The sequence below is a fragment of the Diospyros lotus genome, chromosome 7 (assembly GCF_014633365.1).
Source record: "Diospyros lotus cultivar Yz01 chromosome 7, ASM1463336v1, whole genome shotgun sequence".
In the NCBI taxonomy this organism is placed as follows: domain Eukaryota; kingdom Viridiplantae; phylum Streptophyta; class Magnoliopsida; order Ericales; family Ebenaceae; genus Diospyros; species Diospyros lotus.
The window spans coordinates 1,696,462-1,715,794 of record NC_068344.1 but is presented as its reverse complement, the minus strand read 5'-3'; the positions used below and the strand labels follow the sequence as shown (position 1 = coordinate 1,715,794).

The following is a 19,333-nucleotide window of genomic DNA, read 5'->3' as shown; positions in this document are numbered from 1 at the left end:
GTTTTGTTTAAAGAATTGCTCTTAATTAATTTGTCTTCTGCATGATATTTTCCACACATTAATCATTTGCTTGCACATTCCATTAGCCGGCTGCAGATATTGAGAAGGTCCCTGATATAATTCTACCACAAGGTCAACATGGGGAGGAATCGGGCGATTTTGAGTGAAGCTTTGAAATGAGTTGTGGCCTCAACAATCAGACCGGAAGCTGTGTAATTGGATGCAGGTTACATGTTTTGCCTTGCACCTTCCAATTTCATAGCGCCTGGCGTCTTCACTCTGCTCATCTTCCATAGTTCCATTCGGTTGGTAAGGAGGTATACCTGTGTTTTGCGTAGGCTAATTCATAGAAGAAAACGGGCCAATACTAATTCATAGAAGAAAACACGTCTGCAACCATGAAAGCAATCCCATCCCACAAACTTAATAGAACTATAACATTCCGAAACCCATCCTCGTATTAAATAACGCAAACAGATAATAGTTATCGAAGCAGTACAGCAGCCAGGCTATCTGGCATGAGGTAGCAAATCCGGGACACTCGCTTCAGTAATCTGTACACTCTAGTGCATCTGCTGCTAGCCTTGTTGTCAAGTCCTCGACAGAGACCCTAACTACGTCGCTGCTCATGCCAATGTCGGCAGCAATCCGTCTTTCACAGTAGACATTGACTGCTCTAATCCCGATCTCATAGACGTTGGTGTTGGTAAGCCTTAATGGAGCAGACAAAACAGCTGTAATCAGCCCACTCACGATTGAAACAGCTTGCCCGCTCTGCCCCATTGTTCTTTGACCCAGAGCATATAACTCTGTCTTGCAGTAGATGGCAAAGTCTTCACAGTTGTTCTTGAATGTGTGATAGCGCCCAAAGCCTTTCTTAAAGAGTTCCCTTGCGCGACGGACTACAATGTCATCTGGATCTGAAGGAGCAAGAGTGCAAGTTCCACCACGCACACTTGCGAGAAAGAGGGGGCGTGGGACAGCATACTCGTGACGGTAGAGACCACCTCCGGCGAGGAAACAGTTCAGGCATGAAGATACAACCCCATGATGACCCTCTTTCGGTGGGGTACAGGTGGAGCAAGGTACTTGAGGTTGGGCTGGTAACGAGCTCGTCACAAGGAGATCCAGCACAGTTCCTGTTCCTACTTCCTGGCCCCGTCATGTAAAATGGATGACTTTATCATCTCCAACATAGATGCCTGTAAGGACAAAAATTAGGTAAACAATGAATACAGCGCGCGCGCACACACCTGGAGATGACAAAGAAATCAACCCTCAAATCTTTTGGAACAGATCATTCAAAGTTCATATTATCCAGAGTGACCATGGAGATAAAGAAAAATTAGTCTAGGAATACCAAGGGCAAGAACCCGCAAGTTGCTCCTCCAACCGACACAAACAACCATGTAATCAATAAAATTATGCTGCCTCAAGCTCACATTCAATGGGATTGCACGGGTCCAAGACTCTTTTTCCTTAATTATGTGAATGTGCGCTCTGATTGGTAACAAGAAGCCAAGTATTTAAAACAATTAAACCCTATTGCACTCTTCTCATGCATTCTATCCTAGACGTCCAAGATCACAGGATTTCATGTGGGTAACAATCATAATTTATAACAAACACGGTAGCACCGAGGATTTGAATTTTCAATTGTAAAGATGCATATTTTTTAACAAATGCCACAATGATGCATGGAGATTGAAGGGCTCCCCTGCAAAAACAACACGGAAAGAGAACTGAGAGATCCAACAAGCCTCTTTGATCACTGCATTTCACTTTGATGTCAACGACATGAAGTGTGCTCCGAAATAATCAAATCTCGAGGCTCCCTCCACTCCAAACAACCTTTTGATGCGACCCCAACCATACAGAAATGTCACAAACAATAACAATACAAAGATCACGCCCCAAAATGGGCGAATCACAAAATACCCACAGAAATATGTAACAGACTTGAGGAATAAAACAAAAGATTGAACTGGAGAAGAGAAGCAAATCAAGAGAAACAGAGAGAAGTGACCATGATGTGCGTAGATATAGGCGGTCCTCCAGGAGTAGATGTGATCTCCGGGTTTGAGGCTCCTCTTGTCCACTCTGCTTCCATTTATTCGATTTCCCCGTTCGTTTCCGTCCATCGAAGTCCGAAATCGAATACATCAAAAACATTCGAATCAACACACCATTTGAAGAAAAAAGCTACAAACACCAAGTCCAATTGGCGATTTCTTTTGCTTTGTAATCAAAGGCGTACACGTATGCATACACACATACATACATTATACATACCTGTTGGAAAACAGCCCCATCTCTCTCTCTTTCGGCGTGAGTGATGGAACAAACAAGGGTTTTCGCGTCGAGAGAAGAAGAATTGCTATTACGAGCGCCTGGCAAAAACAGAGTTTATGCTCTTTGTGGCAGCAGAAGCTCCTCGGAGATCTCCAAATGGTGGAGCTTTTGAGCTAACCAGAAGGTTCTAGACAACTAGTGCATGGAGCTCACTAGACACATTCCAGAGACTAGCCAAGCTCAACACTTGGTAGATTATTCTAGAAATCTACCTAGATAGTTCTAGACTAGTTCTCGTATATTTTGCGGTAGATATTTTATTGGATAGTTGTAAAGAATTCTAAAATCATAATGTAGGCCGTTGGATCAAAGCGATCCTAGTCGTTCTTTGTATTCGGCAACTACTATAAAGTTATAAACACGTGGTGCCTCCATTTGTAAAACTACGTCGTTTAATACTTTGGTTAATTTGATTATTTAAAATAAAAAAATTGAATCAAATTGAATAACGAAATTTTTTTAAAAAAAAATCAAATCAAACAACTATAAAAAAAAAAAATTGAATCAACATTCAGTTCAGTTAATTCGATTTTCCCGAATTTTTGCTTACTCTTAAGAAAAATTATGTTGTTATTTTTGTTTTTGTCACTATGGACCAAAAAAAAAAAATGTATAGAGATTTGAAAATAAAAAGAGAAAAATAAAAAATAAGGAGAAGTTTTTCAAATATAAGGGTATTTTAATTATTTTTTAATATTTTATTGAAGTTAACTAATGTTACAACATAGCATTAAATTTCAAGGGGTGTTATGTATAATATTTCTTTTAAAATTATATTAGTTATCTCTATTTAAAAATTATATCAACTTATCTTTGAAATTATATTTATGTTGTTTTGGTATATTTAAATCTTTTAAAATTCTACAAATTTCCTAACAATTTTTTGATTAACAACGGTTGAATATAATTTCTAAATATGAGAAGTACACGTTACAAGTTAGTGAAATTGCAAGGGTGTCAAACATAATTTACTTTTTAATTTATTTGTATTTTTTTATTATTTTCTCTCTCTCTTTTGTTTATTAATAGATTTGTAACTTGAGTGAGAATTCAATCGACTCAGTTATCGAATCAATTGAATTGATCAAATCAAATAGAGTAAATTAATATTAAGAGTCAAATCGAATCGATTAAATAGATTTATAAATCGAAAAAATAAAAAAAATTGAAAAAAAAATCAAAAAAATTGAACTGAAAGAACCAAAAAATAAAAAAAAATCCAAAAAAGCCGAAAAAAAACCTAAAAAATAGAAATAACAAAGTGCAAAAGCAACATAATTTTTGACATTTTAGTCTATTCGATTATTTCATTTTTTTAATACAAATATCGAACATAATCGAAATAATTAAAATTGTTAAACTTGAAAATTGAACCAAACCAACCTATAACTTGAATTGAACCAAACTAGTAATTTTGACCGATTTAATTCAATTATTTTGGATTAACCAAAATATAGTTGACTTCAAGATTTGTGTATTTAAAAGAAAAATTAAGTGACTACAAGTGATAGAATTATAAAAGAGATATTATCGTCTCTTTTAATATGTCAATTTTAGACGAATGTATATGAAGTTTTAAGTTAATAATTAAAATTATTTAATAAAAAATTTAAATTATAATTTAATTCTTCTTTGTCTTCTCTCATTCTCTCTCTCTCTCCAACACTTATTTCTTAATTGAAAACCCCAATCAAGACACTTACTCCTTAATTGGTGGGTTTCATTCCTCCCTTCCCCAATCGAGATAACTCGGCCAAAGTTTGCAGAATTCTTATTATTACAGGGAAACCCACCCCTCTCCCCCCACAGAGGAATCTAGATATCGAAATATCAATTCCTTTGTTGCAAAAGGTGGATTCTTTCATTTTAAGAACCCTCCACATATTACCCCAGATGAATTCTTTTATCTTAAGAACCCTCCACATATTACCCCACGTACGTGAGAGGGTAAATCACGGTATACGGCAGCCCCCTAGGCAGGAGGCATAATTCATAATACCCACAATGAGCCACCTCTATAAGAGGGTGAAACTCTCACATTGTAGCTGTCATAACTCGAACCTGCATTCTTAACTACAATCTGCTACCCAGATACCAACCATGCTACGCCCGTGAGGACTTGAAATATCAATTCCTTCATCATCGATGGTTGTGGTTAGTTATTGCAATTGACTACCACTAGTAATTTATTTTTTATTTTTTTGTAATTATAGGGAGGAAAAAAAAAAGAGGTGAGTTAGAGAAGGGATGGCATTTTGGGATATTACAAAAGTTTAACTCCTATTTTCTCATAACAAGGTGGAAAGCAATGCATGATCAACAAAGTCAAGGAAATCCTTAACCTTTCTGATAAATCGAGATTGTTCATGTCTTTTTGCCAAACCTCAAGGGTGTTAATAGATTGATTAAAAAATAAATTTTAGATTAAAAAATAAATATTACTTAAAGACTATGAATTAGTTAGTAATACAGAGTATTTTAACTACTAAGCATTATTCATCCTAAAAATTGCTAATATGAAAAATGAACCAAGATTTTAATATGAAATTGATTCTAAAATCTATTTTTAATCAACTAATCAAGCTAAAGGAAACAAAGTGTTGGATCAATTATCGAAGATTCAAGGCATCAATTAAGTAATAAAGATGCTCCTTGACTGTAAAAGAAACTTAATTGTGGTTGTATTCTGAAAATATTAAAAGCACCTATTTATATATTTTGCTTTTTAAAAAGTCATAAAATTTCAAAATATACCTTTTTTTTTCTGTGGCCTTGAATATTTTAAAATATTATATATTAATCAATATTTTTATTTTTATTACTTCCAGTTTTCTTTTTCAAATTGATTGACATTTTATTGATTTAATAGGGGGGCAATTTTGGGAAAAGATATCATTGTCCGTGCATGGGCATGCACGGACAATGGGATACAAACCGGGAGCTGTCTGATTGGATGCAGGTTACGTGTTTTGACTTGCACCTTCCAATTTCATAGCGCCTGGCTTCTTCACTTTGCTTATCTTCCATTCAGTTGGTAAAAGGAGGTATACCTGTGTCTTGCGTAGGCTAATTCATAGAAGAAACTAGGCCAATACTAATTCATAGAAGAAAACAGGCCTGGAACCATGACAGCAATCCCATCCCACAAACTTAAATAGAACTACAACATTCCAAATCTCATTTCAGTCTCTTATCATATTGGATGGTGCCAATACTATATACCCATCCTAGTATTAAATAACGCAAGCACATAATAGTTATCGATTGAATACAGCAGCCAGGCTATCTGGCTTGAGGTAGCAAAGCCGGGAGACTCTTTTCAGTACTCTGTAGTGCACCTGCTGCTAGCCTTGTTGTCAAGTCCTCGACAGAGATCTTAACCACATCACTTCTCGAGCCAATGTCGGCAGCGCACCGGGTTGCACAGTAGAGTCCGAATGCCGTAGCCGCGATCCCATAGACATTGGTGGTGATAAGCCTTAATGGAGCAGACAAAACAGATGCAAACGGCCCACCCACCCATGAATCAGCTTGCCCACTCTGCCCCATTGTTCTTAGACCCAGAACGTGTAACCCTGTCTTGCAGTACATGGCAAAGTGTTCACAGTTGTTTGTGACTATGTTATAGCACCCAAAGCCATTGTTAAGGAGGTGGTTTGCGCGATGGACCACAATGTCGTCTGGATCTGAAGCAGCAAGAGTGCAAGTTCCACCACGCACTTTCGCAAGAAAGAGAGCGCGTGGGACAGCATACTCGAAACAGTAGAGAACACCTCCGGCGAGGAAACAGTTCAGGCATGAGGATACAACCCCATGATGACCCTCTTCCAGTGGGGCGCAGGTGGAGCAGGGTACTTGAGCTCGGGCTGGTACCGAGCTCGACACAAGGAGATCCAGCACAGTTCCTGTTCCTACTTCCTGGCCCCGTCTTGTAAAATGGATGACTTTATCATCTCCAACATAGATGCCTGTAAGGACAAAAATTAGGTAAAAAATGAATACAACACACACACACACACCCCTGGAGGTGACAAAGAAATCAACCCTCAATCTTTTGGAACAGATCATTCAAAGTTCATATTATCCAGAGTGACAATGGAGATAAAAAAAAAATAGTCTATGAATACCAAGGGCAAGAACCCACAAGTTGCTCCTCATCAAATGACACAAACAACCATGAAATGAGTAGAATGATGCTGCCTCAAGCTCACATTCAATGGGATTGCAAGGGTCCAAGATTCTTTTTTCTTTAATTATGTGAATGTGTGCTCTGATTGGTAACAAGAAGCCAGGCATTTAAAACAATTAAACCCCCTATTGCACGGTTCTTATGAATTCTATCCTAGACGTCCAAGATCACAGGATTTCATGTGGGTAACGATCATAATTTATAACACACATGGTAGCACGGAGGATTTGAATTTTCAATTGCAAAGATGCATGTTTTTGAACAAATGCCACAATGATGTATGAAGACTCAAGGGCTCTCCTGCAAAAGCAACACGGAAAGAGAACTGAGAGATCCAGCAAGCCTCTTTGATCACTGCATTTCACTTTGATGTCAACGACACAAAATTTATTCCCAAATAATCAGATCTCGAGGCTCCCTCCACTCCAAACAACCTTCTGATGTGACCCCAACCATACAGAAATGTCACAAACAAGAACAATACAAGGATCACGCCCCAAAATGGGCGAATCGCAAAATACCCACAGAAATATGCAACAGATCGGGGAATAAAACAAGAGATTGAACCAGAGAAGAGAAGCAAATCAAGAGAAACAGAGAGAAGTGACCATGATGGGCGTAGATATAGGCGGTCCTCCAGGAGTAGATGTGATCTCCGGGTTTGAGGCTCTTCTTGTCCACTCTGCTTCCATTTATTCGATTTCCCCGTTCGTTATATCGTCCATCGAAGTCCAAATACATCAAAAACATTCGAATCAACAAACCATTTGAAGAACAAAGCTACAAACACCATGCCCAACTGGGGATTTCTTTCTTGCTTTGTAATCAAAGGCATTGCGGTATGCATTCATACATACCTGTTGGAAATCAGCCCCATTTCTCTCTTTCGGCGTGAGTGATCGACCAAAGAAGGGTTTTCGCGTAGAGAGAAGAAGAATTGCTATTGCGAGCGAACTGGAAGTGGGGCGACAGAAGAAAGGGACCTGGATCGATTCGCGAGAAAATAACGAATATGCCCTCCTCCACCACCCTCGATCCTTCGCCGCTAAAGGAACGGTAGTGTTGGAGGAAGCTTCGCCATCACGCAGCTTGTGTCGGCGGGTGCTCGTGTTTAAAACGTAGTTGAGATTTATTTAGCTAACGTTTATTCGAATGCGCAGAATAGAATTATATATATATATATATATATAAATATTTGATAATAGGATTAATTATATTAATAATTATTTAATTTTATATTTTATTATTATTTAGTCACTGAACTTTAAAATATTACCTATTAGTTACTAATATTTCAAAACTGTTTCTCATTTGTCACTCGTAAATTTAGAGTTCAGTGACTGTGAGAAATGATTTTGAAATATTAATGAGTAACATTTGAAAGTTTAGTGACTAAGTAGTAACAGTTTTGAAATATTAGTGACTAACAGGTAACATTTCAAAGTTCAATAAATAAACAATAACAAAATGTAAAATTGAGTGATTATTGGTGTAATTAACCATTTGACCAGAAGGTAAATTATATTAAGATGAAGTTATAATAATTTTTAGATTAAAATATATAATAGTTAAAATAAAATTAAAAATATTTTAATATTTATTATATTATTTATTAATTTTTTTTAGATAAATTAATTCAATTGAGATATGAGTATTTTTTTTATTTATAAGATTCTAGATAAATTTATTAAGAAAATAAGAGATAAATTTATTTAAATAATCTCAAATAAAAATTTACGTGATTTTCTTAAATGAATTGACAGATAAATTTAATAAATATAATAAAAAAAATTGTTTAAAATGATTTCTATATTTTATTTTTTTAACCTATTAGGGTAAATTAAATTAAAAGGTAAAATAATTATTTTGTCATTTTTTCTCCTCTTACTCTTTCAATTAAAATAATTAATAATAATTGAATAGGAGCAACTACTTAGCCTTTCAAAGAAAGAGAGAGAGGTGATGAAATAATGAATTTGTGTGTTTGGGTTTATCGTAGAAGGGAGAGAGAAGATAAACTCAAATGTGTAAAAGGGAGAGAGAAGATAAACTCAAATGTGTTTGGGTTCAACACTAGTGAATCTAAGGATGCGTTTGATAGGAATGGAAAATTATGATGGAATTCATTTTTTACTCAAATTTTAAGAAATTCTATCGAACAGTTTTTTTTTTTATGAAATTTGAATTCCATTTTAGTTCAAAAAATGAAGATTTTATTTGAAATCAAGAAATTAAAATTCCTAAGGGGAAGGGTGAAAATTGAAATTCTATCCTATTTTTCGCCCTCAAATCAAACGCACCTTAAGTATCTAAAATAAAGAGAGAATCATGTTACCATTGACATTACTCTCTTTGTGACTATCAACCAAAAAAAATGAGAGAAACATATAGGGATTTGAGAAAAAAAATTAATAAATAAGAATAAATTTTTAAATATAAGGATATTCAATCGAGTTAGTTCCTAAACTCATCAAATTGATCAAATCAAGTAGATTGAATTTATGTCAAAAATTGAACTAAATTGATTAAATAGATTCTTAAATTGAATAAACTAAAAAAAAAAAAAACTGAATTGTCTGAAAGAACTGAAAAACAAAAAAATAAAAAATCAAAATAATAGAGTGTAAAAATAACACCATTTTTGACATTTTAGTTGGTTCAATTATTTTAATTTTTTTACTATAAAGATTGAAGCCAATCAAAATAATTGAAATTGTTAAACATTAAAATAGAATCAAACCAAACTGAATTAGTAAGTTTGACTCGTTCAATTCAATTATTTTAATTTAACTGAAAATTAGCGACCCCATATTTGTGTGTTTAAAAAAAAATGAAGTGAGCAAAAGCTATAGAAAGAGGTATTGTGGACTCTTTTAATATGTTAATTTTAGACGGATAGATATGAAGTTTTAAGTTAATAAAGTTATTTAATAAAAAATTTAAATTATAATTTAATTATTCTTTGATGTTCAGTGACTGCAAAGGGCATAAGCCCAAAGGCCGATGAATGGGCTTTCAGATTAAGCCCATATCAAACTTCTTCCCCACAGGCCCAACAACTTTGCACTCTGAAATTGAACAAAAAAAATTCATTAGGGAAATCCTATTTGCAGCTCACATATTTCTCAATGCAGCTCACCCCATCAAATTTTTTAATAATTTTAAAATTCTTATTTTATCTCCACCCCATTCTCTCCGCCAACCACCCCTGATTGCCACCTTGCCTCTTTCTCTTTCTTTCCTACACTATACACACATATATATATATATATATACACATACACGCATGCGACGACCATGGTTGTCGACCCACTGCCATCGGGGGACTTTCTATCTTTCTTTCTTTGTGCGACTGTCACGAAATGGGTTGACAATGACAACCAACCCACCACCATTGCTTGGGTTCCCCGATTTCCTATAGTCGAGGAACTCAAGTCCTAGGCGATCGGGGGTTTCCCAAGTCCCTAACAATCTACAGTCGGGGACTCAAGGAGCCCCTGACCGCGGTGGGTCAAGGAGTTCCTCAACCCATTCCCATCGAGGGCTCCTAGAAGCCCCCTCCCCCCATTAGGGGGTTCCAGGAACCCCTAATTGCGATGAACTAACCCTTACCTTAGCAATGGCAATGGGTCGGCTGCCATCGTCGACCCACCTCGCAACCGTCACAAAGAGAGAGAGAGAGAGAGAAAGTGTGTGTGCATGTCCCCTAATGGCAGTGGGTTGGCGACCAACCTTGACAATGGCGGATGGCTGGCCATGGCCGCACGCGTGTGTGTGTATATATATATATGTGTTTGTATGTGTATGTATATATATGGTGCGGGAGAGAAAGAGAGAGGTGAGGTGAGAGTTGGGGGTCATCTGCGGAGAGAGTGGGCTATGGAGGTAAAATATAAATTTGAAAATTAGCAAAAATTTGACGAAGGTGTGGGCTGCACTGAAAAATACCGGGGGCTGCCAATAGAATTTCCCAATTCATTATAATTGTTGCAGAGATGTATGGGATGGGACACCCATAAACAAGCAGCTGAGACTGAGACTGACCTTCATGGTGACACCATTCATAGGGACAACAATGGTGGGTTCACAATTTTACCAGTCCATATATATATATAACACGTCTCTCCAGCCGCCACATAAAAAATATTTATAAAACGGATGCCCACGATACAATGTTGCGTATAGAAACAAAAACCTTTGGCCTTTTAATTCCCAGTCTAAACATCTCCGATTCTCTCTCTCTCTCTCTCTCGTAAAGAAGAAGCGCACTCGAGAGATATCGGAGCTCTCTTCGTCTTGGTCTTCGTCTTCCCTGAAACCTCAATTTCGGGAAGCCTGATTTGGAGACGGAGAAGGTCAGTTTAGGTGGCAATGGAAAGGGGAAGGAGAAGGCGAGGAAGGTCAGTTTAGGGATTGGGAACCAATCCGGGTGTTGAAGACGCGGTTGCGGGAATTCAAACAAAAGAATTCATCTTCAGAGATTTTTGAGAATTTCAAGAATAGTGAGTTTGTGGAAAAAGTGAAGTCAAGCTTGGATGTTATTTTATTTTGATTCCTGATTTTAAGGACAAGGACAAAATAATTGTACTAGTGTGAGGCGTACTTAATGATGCATCTTTGTCTCGTTTGTCTATACGCTGTAAATCTACCAAGTCTGAAATGTCAAACTTTACAGTCCCTATTTTGTCATGTCACATATCTGAATAACAATACGCTTAAATTGTGTAAGTCATCCCTCGAATTGACTATACTTCTTATTCTATAAGCATGGAAATCTTTTCTTCAACATATCAGCCATCGTAAATTGCTCTTATGGTTGCAGGAACTTAATGCGGTCCATTGTAAGATGTACTGTCTCCTTCCCAGTCACTGGGCTTCTTTGTGCTTTCTTAAATTGTTGGATAAAACAGTGCAATTAAATCTGAAATTACATTAGTTCTAGTAGCTTGTTAGATGTCATTTGCACATTACTTCTAGTAGTTTTCTGCTCTGCTCATGAATGCAACATTGTCTAGGCAATTAATGACCGACTTCAGACTAAACTTTTCCGAGTTTCAGTTTGGCTGGAAGCTTTAGTTTTAAAGTCAGAGAAAGCTGCATAATGAGCACTGTTCTTTTTTTGGCCTTAAGTAGAGAATACTGCATTAACACATTAAGGTAGTTTCAAGGTTTGCTGATGATGTGCTGTGTAACTAGGTACCTCATATGCGGTGCTTTGGCGGGCAAGCTTTTCTGCTTGGTTATGATTATTGATTTTTTTGTTATGGCATCTGTTGCAACTATTGCAGGTATACCCCCTCTTCTATGCCATTTTGTTTAAAGAATTGCTCTTAATTACTTTGTCTTCTGCATGATATTTTCCTCACATTAATCATTTTCTTGCACATTCCATTAGCCTGCAGCAGATATTGAGAAGGTCCCTGATATAATTCTACCACGAGGTCAACATGGGGAGGAATCGGGCGATTTTGAGTGAAGCTTTGAAATTAGTTGTGGCCTCAACAATCAAACTGGGAGCTATATGATTGGATGCAGGTTACATGTTTTGACTTGCACCTTCCAATTTCATAGCGCCTGGCTTCTTCACTTTGCTCATCTTCCATTCAGGTGGTAAGGAGGTATGCTGTGTCTTACGTAGGTTTTGGCAATGATAGACTGACTTGTCATTATAGGGGGCCTAAGATGTAAAGATGTTTGATGATTCAATTCTGCTGTTGCCCAATAGACATTTATTAACTGCTACTATTATAACTTGCTGCTGTAGTAAGGAGCCTTGACAGATTCATAGATGGGTCTTCAAACACCATTAGAAAGACATTTTTGCCACCATGATATCATCTCATACAAGAGGCTAATTCACAGAAGAAAACAGGCCTGAAACCATGAAAGCAATCCCATCCCCCAAGCTTAATAGAACCATAACATTCCAAATCTCATTTCAGTCTTTTATCATATTGGAGGGTGCCAATACTATACCGAATTACCCATCCTAGTATTAAATAACGCACACACATAATAGTTATCGATGCAATACAGCAGGCAGGCTACCTGGCACGAGGTAGCAAAGCCGGGGGACTCGGTTCAGTAATCTGTAGTGCACCTGCTGTTTTCTAGCCTTGTTGTCAAGTCCTCGACAGAGACCTTAACCACATCGCTTCTCTTGCCAATGTCGGCAGCAATCCGGCTTTCACAGTAGACTCTGAATGCTGTAGCCCCGATATCAAAGATACTGGTGTTGGTAAGCCTTAATGGAGCAGAGAAAGCTGCTGCAATCAGCCCACTCACCAATGAATCAGCTTGCCCACTGTGCCCCATTGTTCTTTGATCCAGAACAAGTAACCCTGTCTTGCAGTAGATGGCAAAGTGTTCACAGTTGTTTTTGAATGCATTATAGCACCCAAAGCCATACTTAAGGAGGTGGTTTGCGCGATGGACCACAATGTCGTCTGGATCTGAAGCAGCAAGAGTGCAAGTTCCACCACGCACTTTCGCAAGAAAGAGATAGCGTTGGACAGCATACTCGTAACAGTAGAGAACACCTCCGGCAAGGAAACAGTTTAGGCATGAGGATAAAACCCCATGATGAGCCTCTTCCGTTGGGGTACAGGTGGAGCAGGGTACTTGAGCTCGGGCTGGTACCGAGCTCGTCACAAGGACATCCAGCACAGTTCCTGTTCCTAATTCCTGACCCCATCTTGTAAAATGGATGACCTTATCACCTCCAACATAGATGCCTAGAAGGACAAAAATTAGGTAAACAATGAATACAACACACACACACATACACCCCCCTGGAGATGACAAAGAAATCAACCCTCAATCTTTTGGAACAGATCAGTCAAAGTTCATATATGCAGAGTGACCATGGAGATAAAAAAGTTACTCTAGGAACTCATCAAATGACAAACAATCATGAAATCAGTAAAATTGTGCTGCCTCAAGCTCTCATTCAATGGATTGCAAGGGTCCAAGATTCTTTTTTCTTTAATTGCGTGAATGTGCGCTCTGATTGGTAACAAGAAGCCAAGCATTTAAAACAATTAAACCCTATGGCACTCTTCTTATGAATTCTATCCTAGACGTCCAAGATCCCAGGATTTCATGTTGGTAACGATCATAATTTATAACAAACATGGTAGCACCGAGGATTTGAATTTTCAATTGCAAAGATGCATATTTTTGAAAAAATGCCACAATGATGCATGGAGACTCGAGGGCTCTCCTGCAAAAGCAACACAGAAAGAGAACTGAGAGATCCAGCAAGCCTCTTTGATCACTTTATTTCACTTTGATGTCAACGACACAAAATTTTTTCCCAAATAATCAGAAATGTCACAAACAATAACAATACAAAGATCAAGACATTGAACCAGAGAAGAGAAGCAAATGAAGAGAAACAGAGAGAAGTGACCATGATGGGCGTAGATATAGGCGGTCCTCCAGGAGTAGATGTGATCTCCGGGTTTGAGGTTCTTCTTGTTCACTCTGCTTCCATTTATTCGATTTCCCCATTCGTTTTCGTCCATCGAAGTTCGAATACATCAAAAACATTCGAATCAACAAACCATTTTAAGAACAAAGTTACAAACACCAAATCCGATATGGGATTGCTTTCTCACTTTGTAATCAAAGGCGTACACGAATGCATACATACATACCTGTTGGAAAACAGCCCCATCTCTCTATTTCGGCGTTAGTGATCGAACAAAGAAGGGATTTCGCGTCGAAAGAATAAGAATTGCTATTGGAGCGTCTGGAAGTGGGACGACAGAAGAAGAGGGCCTGGATCGATTCGCGAGAAAGTAACGAATATAACCTCCTCCACCACCCTCGATCCTTCGCCGTTAAGGAGCAGAAGTGTTGAAGGAAGCGCCGCCATCACGCAACGTCTTTCAGCGGGTGCTCGTGTTTAAAACATAGTTGAGATTTATTTATTTAGTCTTGGGTAAAATGAGCATCATAAAATTGTATTAAAATAAAATTATAATATTTTTTATATTAAAATATAAAATAATTAAGATAATATTAAATAGATTTTTAATCTTCCCATTAGACTGTTGATTAAAATTTTTAAAATATATTGAGAGATGTATGAGTTTTTTATTTATTTATAAAGTTCTAGATAAATTCATCTACATGGAAGAGAAGAAATAAATTTATTTAAATAATTTTAAATAAAAAGTGATGTGATTTAATTTTTATTGGATTATTAAATAAATTTAACAAATACAATAAAAAATACTTTTGTCTGTAATGATTTTTACATTTCACTTTTTCTAACCCATTAAGATAAATTAAATAAAGAGATAAAATAATTATTTTATCTTTCTTTCTCTCATTCCTCTTTTAATTAAAATAATTAATAATTGTTAATGAGTGTCAACCACTTAACTTTTCAAAAAGAGAGGAAGATGCCCTCGAGGCATAAGTTGAATTGCAAAAATAGTGTAATTTGATGAGTCACACTTGGACTACAATAAGTTGGGCTTAAGCATATATCAGTTCGATTTAAACTTTTTTTTGTATCGGTTCGGTTTGATTAATTTTTTTTTAAAAGTTTAATTTTTTATTTGATTTTTTAATTTAAATAATTAAACTAACTGAACCAATTGAATTTTAAAATAATATTATTTTTATATTTATAAAATGATGTTATTAATTTTTTTACTTTTAATTTAGTTTATACGGATTCAATTTTTTTATTATCAATTAATTTAATTTTTAAGTTAAAAGATAGTGGTTGTGAGGCAAATAAATAGTCTTTACTAAATAATTATATTTTTAAATTTTTTGTTATTTTAATTATATTATTAATTATACTTAATTTATTATTATTAATAAATTTATCAAGATGTACAATTAAATCAAAATTATATAATTTATTAATGTAATTAAAATAATAAAAAATATAATATTTAAATAAGAAAACGTATAAATATATATACTAAAATATATATTTGGGCATTGAAATGACTTCAATAATGGAAGTGGACCATGCATGCATGGTGCTTGTTTGGCCAATTGCTAGACGCTGGCTGGCTGCCCATATCATGTTATCCCCCTTCAACACCACCACCTCTCAAAACATATATATATATATATATATTACACTCCTAAAATATATATAGCCTAACAGGTGGACATGCATGTAACCATTGGTCACTTGACCTTGGAAGTTGTTAGAATCCTTATTTCACGGGACATGTAGGGTACGTATGGTACTATTAGGGGCCCGTAATAGAAGGCAACCATCTAGATAGGGAGGGTAGTGGCCACTGTTTTGAATGACTCAACTGAGGTTAGTATCCCACTCAACTGAGGTTAGTAATGCCACTCTCTTTAAACACTCATGTAGTCTTTATCTTCACCAAGTCCTTTATATGATTCGAGTTAAGTATTAGAGACTATTTTAGGGTAGATTTCAAGATAATTTTTATTGTTAATTGTAAAATTTTAATGATCAACATTGTTATTGTTCAAATATAATAATAAATTTATTAATTATAAATATTATTATTAAATTAGTCAAATTTTACAAGAAAATAAACAATCAGATGGTGCATGACACTTTCCGAGCAAACACTACAATATTTAAATTAAACAGTGAATATTTGAATATTGTATTGAAATCAATATTAGAAATTATTCCTGGTAGGCTCCAAGCTGAGTTCGTTGGAGTAAGCTCACACATCGCTGGAGCCAAGCTCAGATCGCGGGACCAAGCGGGTTTTAAATGATCGAGCTCTCAATGATACTTCTAACTTGCTAGCCTAACCGATTAGCTCGCAGACCACAGAGTAACCAGAGAACAGCTATGGGTTAAGGGTTATTTTGATTAAACTGTCCAAGCCCAATCTGGCCCACCTTTTCGGTCTACTTTCTTGGCCTGTGCTGGTCCTATCCTAGCCCTGTACCCGTTTGCAACAACATCATTGTAGTCATTTATGGGTTTCTGCGCGCCCGCCTCAAATCTCATCCTCATTAATGGCGGATCCTATCCATATTAATGAAGGTCCCGTCGGCACCATGTTACAATCTGGGCGACTCCACATGCTCTGGATATTCTGTCCCATCACCTACAGACGTACGACACATGGAATAGGACATTTCCTCATCTTATATATAAGCCAACTCTCCCCAAAGCCATGGAATGCTCTCTCTCTGCCAATTAACTGATACTCTACATCTTCTTTCTTGCTTACTTGAGCATTAGAGTATTTTGCAGGGACTGATCGCCTGGCAGTTCAACAAGCAAAACCATACCACATATCATTCTCCCTTCTGGATTCATTACATCAGTGCGACCCGACAAATCACGATCGACCAATTTCGAATGTTAATAGAAACATACATTTTTTGAAATGAGGGATTATCTATTTAAGAGAAGTATGAAATTTTATAAGATCTACTAAGATTAAGATTCTTATGGATAATATTTATCTCAATATTTTTTAGATTCATTAGAATTATGATTCTAATAGATAATTTTTATCATTTTTTTGCATAACTTTTAAAAGAATTTTAGAATGTCGGAGTTATCCCGTTTACGCTTTATTTGGAGCCTTTGATTAAGGAAGAATTTACATGGTAGCTTATAGTCTATTTTAATTATTAAAAATAATTATTTTGATTCTTTATTACATAATGTAACGTTAGTACCTAAGGTGCCTGTAAGTGATATGTCATCTGGATGATCAGTTAATAGTATTTGAATAGATTAACTAGTTTGTTGTGTTTATTTAATAATTAAAAAATATCACTTCGGATTATTAATATAAAATAATATAAAAATTTTATATTTTAATTATTAAAAATAATTATTTTAAATCTTTAACTTGAGATATAAAAGAAAATATAAATAAAAGTGAGAGAGTAATGGAATGGAATTCAATAAAAAGAAAGGAATGGGATTAGTTCTGTCATTTTCTGATTAATATTTTGATCAAAATTTAAAAGGGGTGATTGGAAGTACTGACCCGTACGCCCGCCCAGCAGCATAAGCACGGCACAGAGGCACGCGCAAACAGACCCCCTTCTCGCAAACTCCAGCATCTTCATCCGCTTCCAGAAGAGTCCACCCTCCGCCTAATCACAGCCCGCCAACTCACCATCCACCTGGTCCAAGCCAACGGCCCAAATCCCCCCTCAACCCAACTCGTCCCACGTGTCATAGCACGGGTCTCCAGCCACCCCATAAAAAATATTTATAAAGCGGATGCCCACTATACAATGTTGCGCATAGAAGCAAAAATCTTTGGCCGTTAAATTCTCAGCCTAAACTTCTCCGATTCTCTCTCTCTCTCTCTCTCTCAGCAAGAAGAAGCGCACTCGAGAGATATCGGAACTCTCTTCGTCTTCGTCTTCGTCTTCTCTGAAACCTCGATTTCGGAAAGCCTGATTTGGTGGTGGAAGCGTCGATGATCAATCTGAAGCCGCCAGAGGCTCGGGCATCGACGGTGCCGCCGGTGACGGCGGAGAAGGCGTTGTCGTTAATATCGAAAGGTTGGAGAGAAGTGAGGAACTCGGCGGACGCGGATCTCCAGCTGATGCGGGACAGGGCCAATTCGTTCAAGAATTTGGCATCGTCTTTCGACCGCGAGCTCGAGAACTTCTTGAATTCGGCCTCCAAGTCGAAGTTCTCGGTGCCGGCCATCAGGTCGTCTCCACCGGCGGAAATCGACTTCGTGAAGCGGTTGCAGCCGAAGTTGTCGGAGATTCGCAGGGTTTACTCTTCGCCGGAGTTCAGCCGCAAGGTCCTGCAGAAATGGAGCCCTAGACCTAGAATTCGGATCGACTTGTCGGCAATTAAGAACGCCATTGTGTCGGAGGTGGAGGACAGGGACGATGTGGTTGATTATGACGCGAGGGAGAGCTTCTGGAGGGGTAGGAAGGTGGGGTTTACGAACTTTAGGTGGGAATGGAAAGGGGAAGGGGAAGGCGAGGAAGGTCAGTTTAGGGATTGGGAACCAATCCGGGTGTTGAAGACACGGTTGCGGGAGTTCGAACGGAAGAATTCATCTTCAGAGATTTTCGAGAATTTCAAGAATAGTGAGTTTGTGGAAAAAGTGAAGTCAAGCTTGGTATGCTATTTTTTTTATTGCTTTTAAGAGGCTTATCGCTCTGGATCTTTTCTGTATAATGTTGAAGTTTGTTTCTGAATGGTAGTTAAATAATTATATGCTGATTCTTTGAACTAAGATTTTTACGTCCCTTCTTTTTTTCTCTAGTTTTGAATTTGTCGTTGGAAAAGTTTTTCTAGCGTTGGGGCTCTGTTTTCTGTGAGGATAATAGTTGGCTTTGGGCTTAAAGTAGAATTTTTCTCTCCAAAAACTTGAAAATAAAGTGTTTGATTGATAGTAAAATTGTTTCATTGATATCGGCGCACTGAGGCGTTTATCAACTGATACAATTATACGTTCAACTTATTAATTATTAAACTTTATTTGTTTTTGCAGAAAGCAATCTGCAAGGAGCCAACTGAATCAAAGGTTGGTGTTGAATCTATCGCCTCCCCTTATTCCATTGTTCTGTTAATTTCTTTACACTGTTAAGAGTCTTAACTTTTATTGCTTTCTATGGGCACTCGAAGAAGACCAAGGTCATAAGTAGTTCTATTTGTCTAGTACAAAGGAATATTAACAGCAGTTCTATTAAGTGTAGTTATAGTTTAATTAAGTTTATTAGTTAGGACTTGTTCACTTTTTTTGTATCCTAACAGAATCAGTTGAGTTCACACTCTATAAATACTAACTGATTTTCTATTTCTAATGTCAAGAATCATTTTCGGCAAAT

The 19,333-nt window shown here is 36.8% G+C and overlaps 5 protein-coding genes and 1 pseudogene across 14 annotated transcripts in view; 2 read left to right on the top strand and 4 right to left on the bottom strand.

Moving 5' to 3' along the window:
* The window catches only part of LOC127806004 (protein LEAD-SENSITIVE 1-like), a 72,699-nt gene extending 65,241 nt beyond the window's left edge, over positions 1 to 7,458 (bottom strand). The window contains exon 1 of the mRNA XM_052342935.1: positions 7,399 to 7,458. Within this exon, the coding sequence (XP_052198895.1) occupies positions 7,399 to 7,418 (20 nt within the window). The 5' untranslated portion in view covers positions 7,419 to 7,458. The remainder of the gene's footprint in view (positions 1 to 7,398) is intronic.
* Positions 1 to 7,546, bottom strand: part of LOC127806003 (protein LEAD-SENSITIVE 1-like) — a 57,773-nt gene extending 50,227 nt beyond the window's left edge. For 3 of the 5 annotated variants that reach the window (XM_052342928.1, XM_052342927.1, XM_052342926.1), the window contains exons 1-2: positions 7,399 to 7,546; positions 7,150 to 7,223 (exon numbers count right to left, since the gene is read on the bottom strand). In XM_052342928.1, coding sequence (XP_052198888.1) covers positions 7,150 to 7,223; positions 7,399 to 7,418 — 94 coding nt within the window. In that variant the 5' untranslated portion in view covers positions 7,419 to 7,546. Of the gene's footprint in view, positions 1 to 6,193; positions 6,321 to 7,149; positions 7,224 to 7,398 lie in introns of all 5 variants that reach the window. The other 2 variants (XM_052342925.1, XM_052342932.1) reach the window with 2 other exon arrangements.
* Positions 1 to 12,308, top strand: part of LOC127806002 (phosphatidylinositol N-acetylglucosaminyltransferase subunit A-like) — a 90,912-nt gene extending 78,604 nt beyond the window's left edge. For 2 of the 5 annotated variants that reach the window (XM_052342922.1, XM_052342920.1), the window contains exon 10: positions 69 to 749. In XM_052342922.1, coding sequence (XP_052198882.1) covers positions 69 to 120 — 52 coding nt within the window. In that variant the 3' untranslated portion in view covers positions 121 to 749. Of the gene's footprint in view, positions 1 to 68; positions 750 to 5,332; positions 5,368 to 11,737; positions 11,830 to 11,936 lie in introns of those variants that run through there. The other 3 variants (XR_008024314.1, XM_052342923.1, XM_052342921.1) reach the window with 3 other exon arrangements.
* LOC127806005 (protein LEAD-SENSITIVE 1-like) lies at positions 348 to 2,550 on the bottom strand (annotated as a pseudogene).
* Positions 12,309 to 12,334: 26 nt separating the features above from the next.
* On the bottom strand, positions 12,335 to 14,405 carry LOC127806006 (protein LEAD-SENSITIVE 1-like). The gene is made up of 3 exons (XM_052342936.1): positions 14,200 to 14,405; positions 13,953 to 14,026; positions 12,335 to 13,275 (listed from the first exon to the last, which is right to left on the bottom strand). The coding sequence occupies exons 1-3, from the start codon at positions 14,217 to 14,219 to the stop codon at positions 12,623 to 12,625; spliced, it is 747 nt and encodes a 248-aa protein (XP_052198896.1). The 5' UTR covers positions 14,220 to 14,405; the 3' UTR covers positions 12,335 to 12,622.
* Positions 14,406 to 17,777: 3,372 nt separating this feature from the next.
* The window catches only part of LOC127806000 (digalactosyldiacylglycerol synthase 1, chloroplastic), a 29,087-nt gene continuing 27,531 nt past the window's right edge, over positions 17,778 to 19,333 (top strand). The window contains exons 1-2 of one of the 2 annotated variants that reach the window (XM_052342918.1): positions 17,779 to 18,621; positions 18,997 to 19,029. In XM_052342918.1, coding sequence (XP_052198878.1) covers positions 17,959 to 18,621; positions 18,997 to 19,029 — 696 coding nt within the window. In that variant the 5' untranslated portion in view covers positions 17,779 to 17,958. Of the gene's footprint in view, positions 18,622 to 18,996; positions 19,030 to 19,333 lie in introns of both variants that reach the window. The other variant, XM_052342919.1, reaches the window with a different exon arrangement.

Coding starts and splice junctions, on each gene's coding strand:
- LOC127806006 (XM_052342936.1), bottom strand. CDS start 14,219: ATGGGGCTGTTTTCCAACAG. Junction 14,027..14,199: donor ATGGGGCTGTTTTCCAACAG/GTATGTATGTAT, acceptor AAATGGAAGCAG/AGTGAACAAGAAGAACCTCA. Junction 13,276..13,952: donor CTATATCTACGCCCATCATG/GTCACTTCTCTC, acceptor TTGTCCTTCTAG/GCATCTATGTTGGAGGTGAT.